The 17,668-nt window shown below is 37.0% G+C and overlaps 1 protein-coding gene across 3 annotated transcripts in view; it reads left to right on the forward strand.

Annotated features, from left to right (window-relative positions):
- The window catches only part of olf186-M (Ki-ras-induced actin-interacting protein-IP3R-interacting domain olf186-M), a 434,062-nt gene that overhangs the window by 46,173 nt on the left and 370,221 nt on the right, over positions 1-17,668 (forward strand). For all 3 annotated transcript variants that reach the window (XM_081745924.1, XM_081745927.1, XM_081745925.1), the window contains exon 2: positions 4,944-5,029. In XM_081745924.1, coding sequence (XP_081602050.1) covers positions 5,020-5,029 — 10 coding nt within the window. In that variant the 5' untranslated portion in view covers positions 4,944-5,019. The remainder of the gene's footprint in view (positions 1-4,943; positions 5,030-17,668) is intronic.

The following is a 17,668-nucleotide window of genomic DNA, read 5'->3' on the forward strand; positions in this document are numbered from 1 at the left end:
ACAGGCCTATTCAAAAATTTTGAAAAATATATAAATGCTAAAAGATACAATAAAGAGTAAATACATTTTACACTATTTATATTAATGGTAGATAATTATTTAACAAATATCATCAACCAGTCCTGTAAAAGTAATTCCCTACTTTCATTAATCAACCAAATATGTATAAGTATCAATAAGGGTAAAAATATACCGAAGAGACCTCGCGATCGAGGTCGAGGTTAAGTCGCGGTCGCTACCTCGATGTCTAGGTCCCGATGGATGAAGGGCACACCTAGCAAGGAGGTCGCACCCTCGCTGTAAGTTCTCATTTTGAGAAAAAACATTACTGTGACGCATGTGAAATTATTTCGTCAGTGCATAAAAATCACCTCGAAAACACATTTTGAAATGGAAAGGACCAAACCGTTTATAAATAGGTATGTACGCGAGACGAAACATGGGAAATGCCATCTCGCCTCTTATTTCGCAAAAATTTTTGAGCCTTATCTCTTGTCCATCTCTGTCAATAAATCAAAGACTTTTGCGTTTTTTCAATTTTCTGTAAAGAAATGGCCTCTTTCAACACACAGGCGAGAAATCATTTCCGAGTAAAATGTAAGAACAAGTATGTCTTCAGGTTTCGAGGTGGAGGGGATATTAACTTCAGCAAATGAAGTTTCGTCACTGCAATTCCATTATTCGACGTTTCCTCCCTATGGATACGTGTCTGTCTTTATAGGTATTTCTTTACCTTATATCAGTAACGAATTTAGAAGAAACCTTTTTATTACTCTCGGAATTGGGGGGAGGCGTGGAGTTTTTAAATATGCATCTGATTAACAATAGCTTCTTTTTTTTCTTTAGAAATTCTGTAATTTACGGACTTCAGCCCGAAAGCCCCCTCCCTGTAACCGCCACTGCAAGCTACAATATAATTCTCAAATAAATATGAATAATTTATCTGACATTCCCATTTCAGTCGCTATTTTGTTCTATTCTCTATTTAAAACGTGCCTATTATGATGATGTTTGTGTTTCTTTTCCCATATTGCTGGAACATTCCTCACTAGTTCTATTAATACGTCTTTCATAATCAATTTTAATAGTGCAGCAGAACTTATTGAGCATAGACACATACAATCCTTTGCAGACGAAATTCTAAACAAATGAAGACTTTATTCCGTACAGCGCTTCAAGGATTACCAATGAAAACACAAGCCACAACGATGTTTCCGCTGAACATCGATGTAAAAACAAACTCGGTTTTTATAATCGCGACCACTAATTCACTCTCGCGGTCGACCTCTAGGTCGCAATGTAGCGTACATCTTCGGCATGCGCTTACTCATTTGAATCCACGTGTTTGTGCCAGTATCGAGGTAGCGATCGCGACTTAAACCTCGACCTCGATTGCGAGGCCTCTTCGGCATGTTCTTACCCTAAACGAGGGAGCGGGCCTATCTAAAATTAAAATCCTAAAGCCGTCCGTGCACACATGCTGCCCTTCCAAAATGTTCATTTTCGCCATACAACAAAATCACCAAAAGTGTGGAGCAGAAGTTCATTCCAACGCTCGCGGTCTTACAATGACATAAGGCAGGATGATGCATTTACCTTCAAAATGCTTGAGTTGACTACGCAGCGGTGGTGAGCAGAAAGTCAGAGTTTCGCTGATCTATTCTTTCTTTGTAAGTTTCGCTTTCTTTTTGATCAGACCTCGTCTATAATTCAAAGTGAAGCGAAAGTAACTAGAAGAAAATATTACTTTGTCATTGAATATAAAATAAAATTTCATGAGATTTAATCATCATTGAGAATACTTTTAACGAGATATAGACAAATATGTTTCCTTGACTGGCTAGTGATTTTTATATGGTTATGATAAATTTCCATGAGAAAGGGAAACCCTGGTATTTCCCTGTTAATACAAACACTCAGTGTCACTCTAAAGGAAAAGAATTTTTTTTGGATTTCCACATCTAGTCTGAATATTATTCGTTTAACAATTTACTTGTTGAGATAACAAAAAGTTATGTGCCGACATTCTTCTCTCTCATTGACCTTCGATTTCACAATATGTAAGTTTGTTTTGTTAATATAATGGTACGTACGATTAATTAACATGATGATATGGAAAATAGTTACAATTTGTTCATTAAAAAAAGTAAAAACATTTTAAACAATATCCCTTGAAGGTAGTAGCGATTTCTTGCTTTCAATTTCATCATTGTTTAGGCTATTATGGTTAAAATAACTTTTTTTTTCCAATTGTCACTGGTTTACATAAATAAAAGTATTTTAATACCAACTTGGCATCCTTCCATAGAACTGTGAAAGTTATATTGAAAGAAAGGGCCAGTATTAAATATAGAGGTAAAGGCGGAGAAAATAGAACAGGTGGTTATTTTCGATACCTGGGTAGTATTATTACTGATAATATGAAGTATGAACGAGAAATACAAGTAAGAATAGGAATGGCAAAAGAAAACTTTAGAAGAAAAAAAAACTTTTCTGGGTTCTTGAATAGTTTAGAAAAAGACTTGTAAAATGCTTCGTGTGGAGTATTGTCCTGTATGGGTCAGAAACGTGGACATTACGCAAAAAAGATGAAAAACGACTGAAAGCTTTCGAAATGCAGATGTGAAGAAGAGGGGAAAGAATTAGGTGGGTCGAGCGGAAAACGAATGAAAGGGTGTGAGAAATGGTAGGGGAGAAAAGAACAATTGGGACATTGGGTAAGAAGGAACGGTATCATGAGGGACGTTTCAGAGGGTATGGTGGCAGGAAAGAGAGGAAGGGGGCGAAGGAGACTAGAATTAAGGGACGATATGTAAACAGAAAAATCGTACGTGAAAACGAAGAGGTTAGCGGGAGACCGTGGAGCATGGAAGCTTCTCAGTTGCAGCAAGTGACCTGTCAGTAATGGTAGAATACCTATGATAATGATGATATATACCTGATCTGCGAGGCAAATTTGTAACTACTTCGGTAGCCTCTGTAGCCTGCATCATGGTATGCTAAACAGTGGTGATTCCAGACTTCTTTAGAGGAAGGGCAGTACTTCAATACACAAAGGATAAAAAGTACTCCTAAAATTCTCTTAAGCTACTTCAAGCATGAATGGAGATGTAACACTGGGAATGGGAATCACCCTAGCCATCCCCTGAAATCATCTCTGATGCTGACATCCCTGCCATGTAGGTTATTTGTTTATGTAAAGGGAACAGCTAGATTAATAATTCCCAACCTGAGAGGCGCGGAAGTTCAGCAAAAAGGCTCGGACTACCTTAAGTTTAAAACGAAAGAGAAAACAAATAATTATTCAGCGTTTCCAATCGTAAATCGAACCAAGAATCGCACGCATTCCAAAGGTATAAACGATACTAGATCAGCTGAAAGGAAGGGAATGTGGAGCACAAGATTTACAGAGAATACAAAGAAGGAAACAAGGAAATCTACGAAGTAGAATTTGAAAACTGAAATTTTCTGAGATCGAAACTATTTCTTGTACTATACCCTTACTGCACTCCTACTTCAAGTGTGCCCCTGCTAGCGCTGCTGTCGATGTGTGTTTTCCTGTACCTCCTTCGAAAGAGGAGGGAGAAGTTGCTGTGACAGAGATCCTTGAATGGTTGGATATGGACAGGGTTGCCACATTGAATTACTTCACGGGGTATGCTGTGCACTGTCTTGTCAGCCATTCTAAGTAACCTACGATCTTCACTGATCAAGACCAAACAACTGAATGGCAAATTGGCAACACAGCCCAGGTCATTCACTTCTTTCCCCAAATCGAAGGGAAGGCTTCCTCTGTAACAGGGGACAGGGATGCGGCTGAAGTATGTTTCACATATTTTCCGAAAGCACACTTGAAATTGATAAGCTCTATCCGGTATCGAATGCGTGCGAAAGTCGTGTAGTGGGGTTTCTCGATTATTCAGAAGATTTGTATGGCATATAAAGAACATCGGTAACATGAATGTTCCTCTCTCTGAATTCTTGAATAAATTACTTGAATACTGATGCCCAGGCTTCAAGTATTTTAGGGGGCATGGTGACTTAGTATAGAGGGCTTACCACCAGTGCGAGGAGTCCCTGATTCGATCCTAGGCCATATGAGCTTGTGGTGGACAAGATGATGTCTGTAGGTTTTCTCGGGGTTGTCCGTTTCATCCGCATTCTCATTCCATCAGTATTTCATTGTCATTCACTTCCATTTATCAGCCATCGCCTTTAGCCTTGAAAAAAGCATAACTGAGGGACGTAAAATTAGGAATTCCATTTTATTTCAACATAATTACTTGCCAACTAACTAGGCGTTCAAGTATGTTTTCGGAACATGTGACGGAGTTTGTGACGCCACACTCGTGCCTTCGATTCTCCTTTATATTATAAGTAAAATGGTGGTTAATAACAACTAAGACGTGGTACATGATGGCGTATGGTCTAGGCGAATAAAAGAGAGACTGTGATGCGACATTGCCATGTAGTAAAAGATGTGATTAAATAGACGCAGTACATTGCGAGCAGGGGGCAAATACTGATGTGAATGCGCACAAAGATGTGGCAGCACCGTAGCTCTTTCATTTAGTAACAGCTTTGAAGGAAACTGAGCGCCGCATTCAAAAGCCATAAACGCTGTCTCTTAGCATAGGTTCTATCAGAAATTCTGCTACTGTGTTGATAAATATTTTTTAAAAAAGAAATTAAATGCACGATACTATTTCCTAAATCAAAATTCAAATCGAATATGATGTTTTAGAAAAAAATCTTTTAACTGTTATAAGGCCAATTTCTGCCCTCGTATTTTAGGAATCTTGAATTCGTACAAAGAAGGGTAAGTTATTTATTCTAGTACTAAGTTATGTATTTCTCCCTACAGTGTGGAAATAAATGAAGTATTATTAATAAAAGTGAAGAACAGAAGTGTTACAAGTATTTCTTGTTTACATTTTTACAAGCTACCTTACATCAGGATTGAACTTCACTCATGTCATGTGTTACGCAAGATCTCAACTGTGATTATCGTACAGGGACATGAACCCAGGTAGGCCGTAAAAGCTTGGGAATGCAGCTAAGTTACTGTTAGTGTCTTCACTTCACTTTGAGGCTTCACTATTTCTGGCAACACTTCAACTTCTTTTTCCTTGGCGAATTCTTCGATCTCTTTTCCAGTAATACTTGCTTCAATTTCTAGGCATGATGAGACTTGTATTTTCACCTTCGCCACTTTTAATATTGGTATTATACTAACGATAAAATAATAATAATAAAGTTTTCGAAAATTTAACCGGTCATATACGCCTAACTTCGTATCACACCAAAAATATCAATTTTGGGGCAACTGTTACAGTAATATAGAGGGACCATTAAGAAAATAAGATCCCGTTGGCCAATTAGAAAGGCACAAAACGTAATGGAACAAGATACTTAGCGTATCCTAACGATACAACATATTTTGCATCCCGATATCAAAGAGCAATGCTACCTATGGTGGTAACAGATTGTTTGATCGCATTGTCATAATATATACTCTCGCTAGCAAGGAAAGTATTCAGATACAAAAAGAGGTAAAAATTGGACGGGGTTAGGTCTGAGCAATTCGGATGATGATGTGTTACCCTGGCAAAGTCTGTAAACGTTCCTCCTCATCATATACATTGTTTCCTGCTTTGTTAAATTGTCGCTCCTATATCCATACCTTTTGAGGTATTCATCATCTGCTCAAATGATTAATTTCGGCTACTGACGCATTAAATGCATTCAAAAATCATATGACTGCGCACACTTTACACGAGGTGGATATTTTCTATTTTCTTGAGCACTATCGCAAGTCACTACTAAACATCAGTATTCCTCTCTACTATAACACTGGGGTCCTTGTGTTGCAAATGCGTCCAGTTACGTGGTGTACATGAGCCCTTTTGCGATTACAAACGGAACTTACCTCCGGACTTTTTTTCTTATCCATACGTATTCATATGGGCATAATGCAAAAGTGTATATTTGTCAAGATTGTTCATCTTCGAAATATGGGTATGGTGAAAAATGGAGAAAATTGGCTGTGTTGAACGGAAAGACAATAAGTTATTGGTAGGAATAGTAAGGGGGAAGATAATAATATTTGGATTGATTTTGAAGTGGAAAAGATACTGTTTGAGACAATGGCTGAAATGGGAATTTGGGACGTGAAAGATTTGATGGCATGAAAGAGGAGGAACGAAAGAGAGTGCAATGGTGGAGAGTATTTAAAATTGGATAATAGCTACATCAAAAAGAGTAAATTAACTGAGACCATGTGGATTAAAGTTTCTCCGTTTGTGCCCGATGATCTGTCACTAATGGCAGAATACAAATGGTAATAGCTCATGCACAAAGCAACGCATTTCTGTGTCTTTTCTGACGCTGAACGGAGTCGTAGTCGGAGTCCTATTTGGTGTCGTAGTACAGAAAGCCTGTTCCACATTATGTGATTTTTCGATTGTGGAATATGACGCGTACGTATAGCAAACGCATAAATTGTCATGTGGTAAGACCAGAACTTATTAGTGATCATGATAACAAAGCAGGTAACGGGCTTGAATTAGCAATCAGGAAATTGCGGAGCATGTTGTACTGCCCGATTTCATTTCAAGATACTTACTAATTGAAGCTGTGGTATTAGTTGTGTATACAACTTTCAAAGTAGCTACTGTGCTAACCGTGGCGTTAAAAAAAAAGAACGAATCATTAAATTGATGTTACAGATTTTCATATTATGACAAGAGGCAGTGGAATTAAATCAGTATTCCAGTGTCGTTAGAATTATGGCGACCTATCAGCTACTCCATCAGTCAACTTCAATTATATTGAAATAGTAACAATAGCGTACGGACGTTTGTAAGCCAAATTAACACAAAAAGTAACTATACGTCCAGACCAGAGTCTCGATTCACTCTCAAAAGTAACTGTATCATCTTTCCGATCCGATCCGTTCCCACTGCCTTCCTGGGGTGATGGTATCAAATTATAGGTTTCGATGCATCAACAGCAACAATTCTAGTAGGTCAAGATATGTCATTAGATAATTTGATACATGTGTATTTTGGTAAAGCTATTTGTAAGTCATCTATCGTTTGTCATTGGAAGTTGAGCCTCATATGTTGGAAATGTAAGCCAAATTAACACAAAAAGTAACTATACGTCCAGACCAGAGTCTCGATTCACTCTCAAAAGTAACTGTATCATCTTTCCGATCCGATCCGTTCCCACTGCCTCCCTGGGATGATGGTATCAAATTATAGGTTTCGATGCATCAACAGCAACAATTCTAGTAGGTCAAGATATGTCATTAGATAATTTGATACATGTGTATTTTGGTAAAGCTATTTGTAAGTCATCTATCGTTTGTCATTGGAAGTTGAGCCTCATATGTTGGAAATGCAAATTGCTGAAAAGCACCTGTGATATGAAGTTTTCAAATAAACTTACAATTGAAGTGTGCTGCTGAACAACGGGACAAGGATTATAAAAAAGAAACTTCAGATTATGCTGAATCCTACTAGGGAAGCTGTGTACGTGTCCCGTTGTTCCACTTACGACTTCAAAGGGGAATGTTCTCCATCAACTTGTTTTGATACGTATATAATATTTTGTTAACATGTTCACACATAATTTCAACATGTATATGCACCGATGTTGATTTCTTTTCTTTTCTTTTTCTTTCTTTTTTCTTTCTTTTTAAAGATATATATGCCTGCCCGATGGTCTTGTAAATTTCTTCAAGATTTGATGGTAATCTTTGGAGCTTGACTGTGAAACACTTCAACGGATGTTCGGTTAATTTCGGCAAAGTAATATTCTTATAGGCAACCATACGTTCTTTAGTGCGAATGTGGTTGCATAACAGCACAGGGATTGTACTACAAAAAGTTTCGGAACACTTTCGTAGTACATTATACTGTGTTGATTGTTTGTAGAATTTCGAAGCAGGTTACGTGTGTGAAGTCAGTTATGTTTTTTTTTTTTTTTTCAAAAAATATTATTTTTGAACAACATCTTGATGTTCCCGTGAAAATCTCAGGTTTGCTCAAGTTGGCGCTTGTTCCACTGCTCGGTCGCACGCCTCAATTAGTAACATTTCAAAGGGGAAATACTGGTCTCATCTACGCCACTGACATTCACTGTACTCTCGCCTTTCTCAAGTTCTGTGTTGGATGTTTGTACTTCACTCCTGCAATCTTGTAAACAAAACTTCAATGATTTCTGTTCACTATTTACTTTGCACAATATCTTTCCCTGTCATACAAGCTTACGTGATATAAAACGTCTTGGTAAAATTGTACAGCTTTCACTACCATCAGTTCATTTCACATACCTGTAATGCTGACTATACGTTTGTGGTGTAGTAGTAGAACAATACACAAAGTGCCTTAGTTGTAAAGCCCTTTCAATTCAGTAGGAAGCACATGTCCCTGTATGTCCTGTAAAAAAAGATTTCAAATTGTTTCATGTTTATTTTTAAATGTGTAGTTTTTACATATTTTTTTTAGATGAAAAAATGTTAATTTAGTATAAAATGAAGTTTGTTGATACATTTTAGTCCAACTGAATTCATCTAGCACGAAAAATTATTCTCATAATCGTTCTCTATATTTATTCCTTTTCAAATAAATGTTATGCCTTTTCAGAAAATTTTTCCTATTTTCAATTGTAAAATAACTAACCCATATAAAATTTTATACTAACTGTAATTTAACATAGTGTAAGACACTATAAATAAAAAAGTAAAACTTATAGTACTTTAAATTAAAGCTTTTAGAAATAATCTAATATATATCATAATGCTGTCCTTGAAAGCTTTAAGTTATGTGTCTTCATTGAATGCCCTCCTCTGCTATGCCGCTATTGAAAGCTAGCATCTGAAAATTGGACAGAACATGTAGTGTGTTGAAGGCGCTGGTACCAAAGGCTCTTCAACAATATAGATAGTAGCTCTCACTACAAACTTAGAGTACTTAACAAGTCATAAATCTATAATCGCAATAATATGACAAGATGGTTTGTAACGCATATTTTCCGAATAGCAAAAATAATAGTATTTGGAATGTTGATAAAAGATTCATTATTCAACTACCGGCAGCAGCACAGTCAAACGACTTTGGTTTCCTGAAAACAGCAAGAGGGAGTGCTGCAGTCATTGGCACTACAGTAATCTCTATATATAAAAGAAGGAAGTCCTAAGTGACTGGCGTACTAGGTCGTTGGAAACAATTTCAGCCAAGTCTGTTCGCGTCACGCAGGTATTTGTGTGGCAGACTGACTATAAAATGAATTTGTAATCGTTATTTTTGGCAGGTATTATTGTCACTACTGTGCTATTTTCTACACTATGATGATTCTACATTATGATGATTTCTGTTATATGCATTACATTATGCGAAACAACGAAATTAATATCATTCCAGATGTTAATCAGAATCGTTTGCAGTAAACACACTTCATATTTCATATATATATATATACACTCTGTAAAGAAAAAATAGCGACACCTCAATTCTCAAGCTAACTTACAAAGAAAATCATAGTTGCAGCCCGTTAGAAGAGGAATAGAAGGAAATGAAGAGTGGGATAGTTCATTTGCGTTATTTGTGACACCTGTGGTGTTCGACATCGCTTGCCAATTGTTTGTGTATCAGTAATGTTTTCGCTAGATGGCACTGAGTGCGTCTCGTAAATTATTGTAGTGCGAATTTTGTATTTCATTTGTGATCTATAGGCTGAGGTAAATAGCGTTTTATAATTGTTCTTTGCTTGTCAAGTGACAAAATTGTTGTTGTGCAGCGTTGTTTGTATGTGATATTGTTGCTACATGTGGACTGTAAACAAATAAGATGGGTAAGAAATGTGACTTGTTGCCATGTGAACAAGACATAATTATTGCTTTGCGCAGCTAAGGCAAATCTCTAAGAGTCTAGATGGAATACTGAAAACCATGATTCTACGGCAGGAAGAGTAATCCACAAGTGGAAACAGCATAACAATCGTTCCTTCGTCAATAGTGTGCAAGAAAAATGAAAGCATCACCCAGAGCAGATTGCTAAATGAAATCAATAGCACTGCCGATTTCAGGAGTGATTTCCCCAAAAATCGCTTGTAGTTTGACATGATCTTGGAACTGCAGTTACTCGTACAACTGTATTGTCTTGACCTATGAAGAGGATATTACAAAGAAGAAACCGCGTAGAAAGTCCAAACTGACAAAACACAGAGGATTTCAACATCTAGTTTTGTGAGTTGATATGCAACTTGGACTTATGACAACTGGAAGCACGTCGTTTTCTTCGTTGAAAAGAAGTTTAGAATAGAGGGAAACGATGGTGGTGTGAAGTTGTGGATACGAACAAGCAAGGAACTTGACAAGGATTTTGTTTAAGATATGCAAATACTCAGTTACTGAGTGATGGTATGGGCTTGGTTCATCGTTAAAGACGTGAAAACAACGGGTATATGTGAAGGATCTTTTGATGCACGAAAATATCTTCAAATTCTGGTACGTAAAGTTCTTACAACAGCTAAAGACGACTTTACTGAAGAAAATTTGGACTACTTCCTTTTCCAGGACGATAATGCTTCATGTCACCGAGCGAAAATCGTTAATACGTGGTTCAAGAATATGACTATTTAGAAACTCATGTGGCCTACAAACTCACCTGGCATGAATCCAGTTGAAAATTTGTGGATCAATATGAGTAGAAGATTAGATAGACAACTATCTCAAACAGAATGGAATTCAAGGAACAGATAATCCGGGTGTTATTCCGTGAAATCGAGGTTGCATTTTGCAATAGCCCTGTTACCAAAGGGTTCCGATGATTCGCTGCCCTGCAGAAAGCCCATGGTGCACATACAAAATACTAGTTTGGTGTATGGTACTTCCCGATGTTTGCACATAATATGTCTTACCCTCAAGAAATTCCATTTCTTGTTTTCTGCTATTGTTGTTGATCTTTTTCAGTTTTATGTATAACTCTTCCTATAAACGATTTTGCTCAAAACACACACAGCTACATATATATGCATATAAATTCATTAAATTCATATCAAAAGCCTGAAACTCTGGCACAAGTATTAAGAATGAACTGCTCATTAAGAATATGCATTGTAATATTATCAGGAATTCATACAAAATATCATATTGATTAAACTAAGCTGCGAAAACCATATCCGAGCAAGTGTCGCTATTTTTTCTTTACAGAGTGTATATATATATATATATATATATATATATATATATATATATATATATATATAATATTGTATATACAACTGTATAACAAAAAGTAATATATAGCCATAAAATAACTACTCGATGTGGCCATAAAGTTGGTGAATACCTGTGCTTTCCTTTCTTTCTTAACCATTGATTTATACGGGGAATTACTCTTTTCTATTCAGGGGTGCCAACAGGTGGGTTTTAGGGCGCAGGTTGTGCCAATGAGAATATTAGGGATTTTCATCGGTAATGGTACAATCAAACTGGGGAATGGTAAATTTGGGAGGGGGAGAAATGTTTATTTGTGGAGAAGAATAGTAAATTAGGAAGGAGAATGGTAAGTTTGAGGCAAGGTTGCCAAACAACCGGTATTGTGTCAGCCTCAACTTAAGGTTTAAAATTAAATAATTACGAGGGTCATTTCATTAATAATGCACACTGTGGCAACACAGCGGAGTGAATGAAGAAATTGAGGTAAACATTTCATCAGTTGAAGGTGAGGTCTTGTGGCAGCAGGACGTGTGCTTGTGCGCTCCCTAGTGAACATAGTATAACTGTAACAAGTGTTAGAGGTGGCAGGTGTCTCGGGTAACGTGTCTATTGAAGATCAGGATTCGTACATAAAAATTGTAACTTTCCGTAGCAAAAAGTTAACAGAAATGCATAGTACCCTGTGTGAAGTTTGTGGTGAGACGACAGTGACCCTAGTACAGTTTCTCGTTGGGTAATTGTTTCCGTAGTTGCCATGCGAGCGTAAAGGATGATGCAAGATCAGGAAGTCCGAAATCATCAAACGATAAAAGAAATGTGCAACTTGTGGCAGATGCACTTGAACAAGATTACCGTTTGATATATGAGGAACTTTCTGACATCACGTGATTCCATCTGCATCAGTATACTGAATTTTGATAAGTGATTTACAGAAGGAAAAATTTCTGCCCGATAGGTCCCCCATTTCTTGACTGCTGAACAGAAGCAGACACGTCTGGACAATGCAACGGTGCTGAAATGAAGATTCAGCTTTGAAGATGAGGATTTTCTGCGTCTCATTATTGCAATTGATGAAGCGTGAATCAGAGACTTTCAGGCAGAGTTGAAATCACAAGACGCCGAATGGAGAGCGCCATCTTCTACAAGACCATGTTAAGCAAATCTTAATCAAATGTTAAGCAAATGACGATTTTTGCGTACTATCACAAGACATTATCATAACGAACAGAGTTTCGTGTGGAAGAAATGTCACAGCAGTGTATTATTGTGAATTCCTGCTGAAACTGCACAGAAGAATGCACCCGCAGTTGCTTAGGGTGGGTCCACTGATTCTCCACGAAAACGCTTACCTGCACACCGCTAGTACTGTACATCAAAAGCTTCGCAAATATGGTGGAGAAATGTTACCTCATGCTCTCTACAATCCGGACATAAGGGCAGCAGACTACGACCTGTTCCCGAAATGCGTGGACGAGAGGTTACCGCAGCCGTTACCAGAAGCATTTGACAGCTTCACAAAGATGGCGTCTTTGATGGAATATAGAAGCTACCTGAACGTTGAGAATCCGTCATTGTCAAGGAGGGAGATTATATTGAAGGTCTGTAAAGAGATCTTCTCCAAAAAAATAAACGTATGTGTCACAAAAAAAAATAGTGGGCTTTATTTATGAAATGACCCTCGTATTCGTCTGTTTTTGAGGTTTATGAGCGGATGCCGGTAATTTTGTTTTTCATAGTTGGCAATCCTAGTTTGAGTGGAAGAATGTTAATTGCGAAAGGAGAATGGTTTATATGAAAGCTTGCACCTAGACCTTGTTTTTGTTCGAAGTGCAGGAATTTTCATGGTTTAAATGTACTGATTTCTTCTTGAAGTCTTTTTAAATATTCCTTGCTTTTGTATAGATCATTTTTGACTTACATACAATTTTAATATTAAACTAAATTACGTGTAAATTAATAGATGACTCAGTAGAGTCGCCAACTTTTGAAAATAAAAATACCTGACACGTTTCTGGAGTTACTCTTTAAGATTGACATCATCGCTCGTCAAAAATGTGAACAACCGGAAAGTAGTTACTTCACATAAAATTGAGCGATTCGGAATTCAAATTTAACAACTTGAGTTACTTTTGACTCATTTATTAAACTAATTCTAGTTTCGGTTGAGTCGGCATATTTAATTTTTGTAGTCTACCATCAATAATACATCGCACTTAAAACAGAAAAGCAAATATAATGGACAATATAATTATAACATACACAAAATATACTTGAAAAATAAGTCTTACCAGCTTCACTGGGGCTGGTAATGTCTCATAATGCCCACATACTTTTACTGGACTGGATGTGGATGGATTATTTAATTAGAAGATGTAGCTGAGAATGAAGCAGTGCTAGTTGCGCTCTTGAAAATGAACTTTTGTTAACCTTTAGCAGTGAATGCCTCACCAAATATGCTAGATTTAGCCAAAAAAAAAAAAAAAAAAAAAAGGCCAAATTGGCATCACTGTAAGCCTGACATACGTCCCGTAAAAATGGGACAGTCCCGATTTTAGACCCGAATGTCCCGCGTCCCTGTATTTTAATTCTGTCCTATTTTTACTCTTAATATCAGCTTATCGAAAAGTGAAAAATAAAAAATTTTGACATTGGCTGGGAACCATGTTATTAGTGAAGGTGCCCTGTGACGCGAAAAATTTGGAGCAAGTTATCACATCAACCCTCTCCGATTTCATAGTGAACAAACCAATAGACTCAGCGCATAGTTGTCCATTGGCAGTCAAATGGGATCTTTGATAAAGTGCACGAGCTGAGCTGTTGCTGATAACACATTACTGTATAAGTGAAGCGTTCCAATTTTGTACCAACGAGAATACCTAAACCGAAATGCACGTTTTCTTTCAATTTGGAGGAGAGGCACCCTTTTCTGAAAGCAACGAAGTTCAACTATTAAGTTGACTGCAAAATTTCTAATGCTACTCTTTCCATTCCACATGATGGGGATTCGTACACTCTTCAACACCAAAAAACAAGCAAACATAAGATGGCTTCGAGTACTACAGCACAGGGAAGATGAGTGAGTTTTTCTCCAACAAGGCATTAGATAAGTTAACAGAAATTATAAATAATCTTTATGAGGCGTTTGGGGCGCAGAATTGTGCTTTAGTATAAGACTTAGAAATGTGTAAATCAGGCCCTGACAATCACACAAGAACAAGGAGAAAAATAAGCTAAGTTTTCATCAGATTAAACTCACAAATGTAATTTTGGCAAATACAGCCGTGTAATTAAGTATTGCTGAACGTACGAAGAGTAGATTGTGTCACTGATTTAAATAAAACAATTTTTTCATATAGTTTCCCTGTAAATAATTTTTATAAGATGTCAAGTTATTAAGGCGATTCTCCTGTAAATATCTTTACTTCGTACAAGTAATTGCAAGGAACGAAGAAAGAAAAGTAGTTGCAGCTGAGGGAACTTTCGCTAATCATACTGTTGTTCATAACCAGAGCTACAGTTCATTGGATTATGTTCGAAAGTTTTTTTTCGGGGGGGGGGGGAGACACATCGAAGATGTCCTGTATTCTCATGAGAAAAATATGGCAAGCTTACACCAGTGCCACCTTGCAAACGATAACATCACTGCGACGGAACAGCAAGCTCGTTGCGGAATGAAAATGCGCAATGGCCACGGTCAGCCGGTTGTCAAATGCGGTTCATTTTAGTATCCAGATTCAACTAAATCTACTTTCCACGGAATTAAAAAAAAATAATTTGAATAGAACAGAAAATAGGATTAGTAAGAGGAAAAATTATCGAACATTTAACGTCCGGTTTTAAGGTCGTACCGGAAACCGGACAAAGAGGTCAAAAACCGAACTGTCCGGTAAAATGCCGGACGGTTGGCAACCTTATGGCTCAGTGGTTGTGTGTTCATCTTTGGTACAGTCAGAAACAATATTAAGGTTGGAGTATAATAAATAGGTTGGAGTATTATTTCTTATACCTCCAGACTGTACAAGGTTCTCTATTCGATCCCAGACTGTGGGAGTTTGTGGTAGAGAACAACGTGTTCATAGGTTCTCCCGTTTACCCGTACAAACTCTTTCATAATCATGCATTCTCATTAAATACCCGTCTCCTTGGCTTGGGACGTAAAATTAGAAATTTCATTTCACTTTGAAATACCGATACTCTACGAGTAATTAATTTTTTTAAAAACCGATACTCTACCAGTAATTAACACGATAACGATTAAGAAATAGGCACATGAATATAAGTAACAGAAATTGGTACTAGACTGAGAGAATCCATCTATATCTAGAGGTAAACCAAGGGCTGGGCAGTGCAGGCGACTGCCCGGGGCGCCACAGTCAGGGGGTACCAAAACGAGCCTCAAAAAGTAAATTTTACAACATGTTTTCTGATGGCTTTTATGGTTTATATTCTTGTAAAGCAGAGTTAATTACATCCATTCCTCCATAGAAGAAGAATATTTCATAATACTAGGGGGGCTTTATCGGCAAATGAAGACATAGCATGTAGAAGAAAGAGCAGAGGGGGAGATGGTATTGCTTATAGCGGGCCATGTTCTTTGTGAACTTTTCACAGACAATGAATGTTATTGGATTTTATATAAGTGTAAAGCACCCAGTAATCATGTTCCCATTAGTAGTATTCAATAAATGCTGTTCGATATTGTTCTTGTTTATACATATCGGTACATAAATAATACTAAAACACAATGTAATTGGTACCATATGTATATTTTTAAGAACGAAATATACCTATCATGTATTTGACTATTAATTTTCTTTTTGAAAAATGGTTTTAAAATATTAAAATAACTGTAATAAAATGTAAAATATAGGCTAGGACTTGACGGCGCGCCAAAAAGACACTTTGCCCGGGTGAAAATTTCGCCTTGATCCACCCCTGTCTATATCTTCGCGACACTCATGCGAAAGTATAGTGGCATTCTCGCTGTAAGACGAACAGTCCTATTTAACCATTTTCTGTGACTACTAGACTATGTTATCCGTAACATTATAATGCTCAGAACATAGCGTAAAAGAAACATTCAGTCTGTGTTGACACTAGCATCCATTATTGTGTGTTGTGTAGTTTATTTTATTATGTCGCCTGTAAAATTGATTCTTTTGTTAATTTTCAGGTGTTCTATTGTCTCATTTATCGTTTAGGTAATGTCGTTAAGGTCGAAATTAACGCGTATTTAATATTTAAAGCAACCCAATGTGATATAAAAGAAGAATTAATAATGATAGAAGCAGTATGAATCAAGTTTTGAAAGTAGAAATGACGATGCGAAGCTAATTAAAGAAGACTATGGAAATCGTACTTCTACGACACAAACGCTTGAGATGAATCAAGATTTAATAAAAGAGCTCAAGTATCAGCACAACAGCCAAGTTAAAAGGCACAGTATTTTCCTCTTGCAATTCATGCAGAATTAGCTTAATCAGGAACATATCAATAAGAGACTCAATCTTTTAATCCTGAGCTGATTAATATTTCTACAGCTCCGTATGCAACTTCATTATAGATTTGTTTCATGATTCGGAGAATATAACGTGAGCGGTCCTGGGTACGTTCGCCAGGTTTACCAATCAAAACTCATATATTTATTCTGTTCGTCCGTTTGAGAAAAAAAAATCAAGAATTGCTTGATGATGGATCACTATCAATTTTGGCCTGATGTCGACAAGTAGACACAACCAAAATTGAGTTGTTTGAACAGTTACGTCTGTTCGTGCTTTCGATCGTTGTTTCATTGTTGCCACGAATGAGGCCATAAAACACATGCACTGAGAAAAGTTCATTATCCGGATAGCGGCATGGTGTACAAATATACGGTATCCTTATGTTCACTACAGAAATCAGTACTGAGCATACGTTTTTCATATCCTACATATGTACTGCTCTTAGATGATACATCATGCCGTTGCAGGATGTCTGACATCTATCAAACAGTCTTCTGGACGTTACGTCAACTATATGTTACATTGTATGTCTGTATATGAGGTCCTGACCGCTAGGTCTATATGCAAATTTTTTTGTTTGTACGGATAGTACGTTTATTCGAAACACTTATACGGAAGTTTGCTGTACGTTAAGTCCAAAAGCTAAAGGATTTACACATGGAAACTAACAACGTTTTCACGTACGCCAAATACGATTTTTTTTTCTCAGTGTGCAAAGTAGCTCGAACACGTGGAACAAAGTTGTTCACCATCGAACGAGAAACACCCTAAATTCCAAAATGTGTTTTCAACGTACTGAAGACATGTTTAATAATGATTTTACTTTATAATGTTGAACATTACTATTGTATTTCCATATTAGAGTTACTTCTTTGAACTTTCCGTTTTGGCTAAAACTGTATTATATAAATATTGTAAGTCGAAAACGGAATTAAATATG

The sequence above is a fragment of the Thermobia domestica genome, chromosome 18, assembly GCF_964235325.1.
Source record: "Thermobia domestica chromosome 18, izTheDome1.hap1.1, whole genome shotgun sequence".
Classification (NCBI taxonomy): domain Eukaryota; kingdom Metazoa; phylum Arthropoda; class Insecta; order Zygentoma; family Lepismatidae; genus Thermobia; species Thermobia domestica.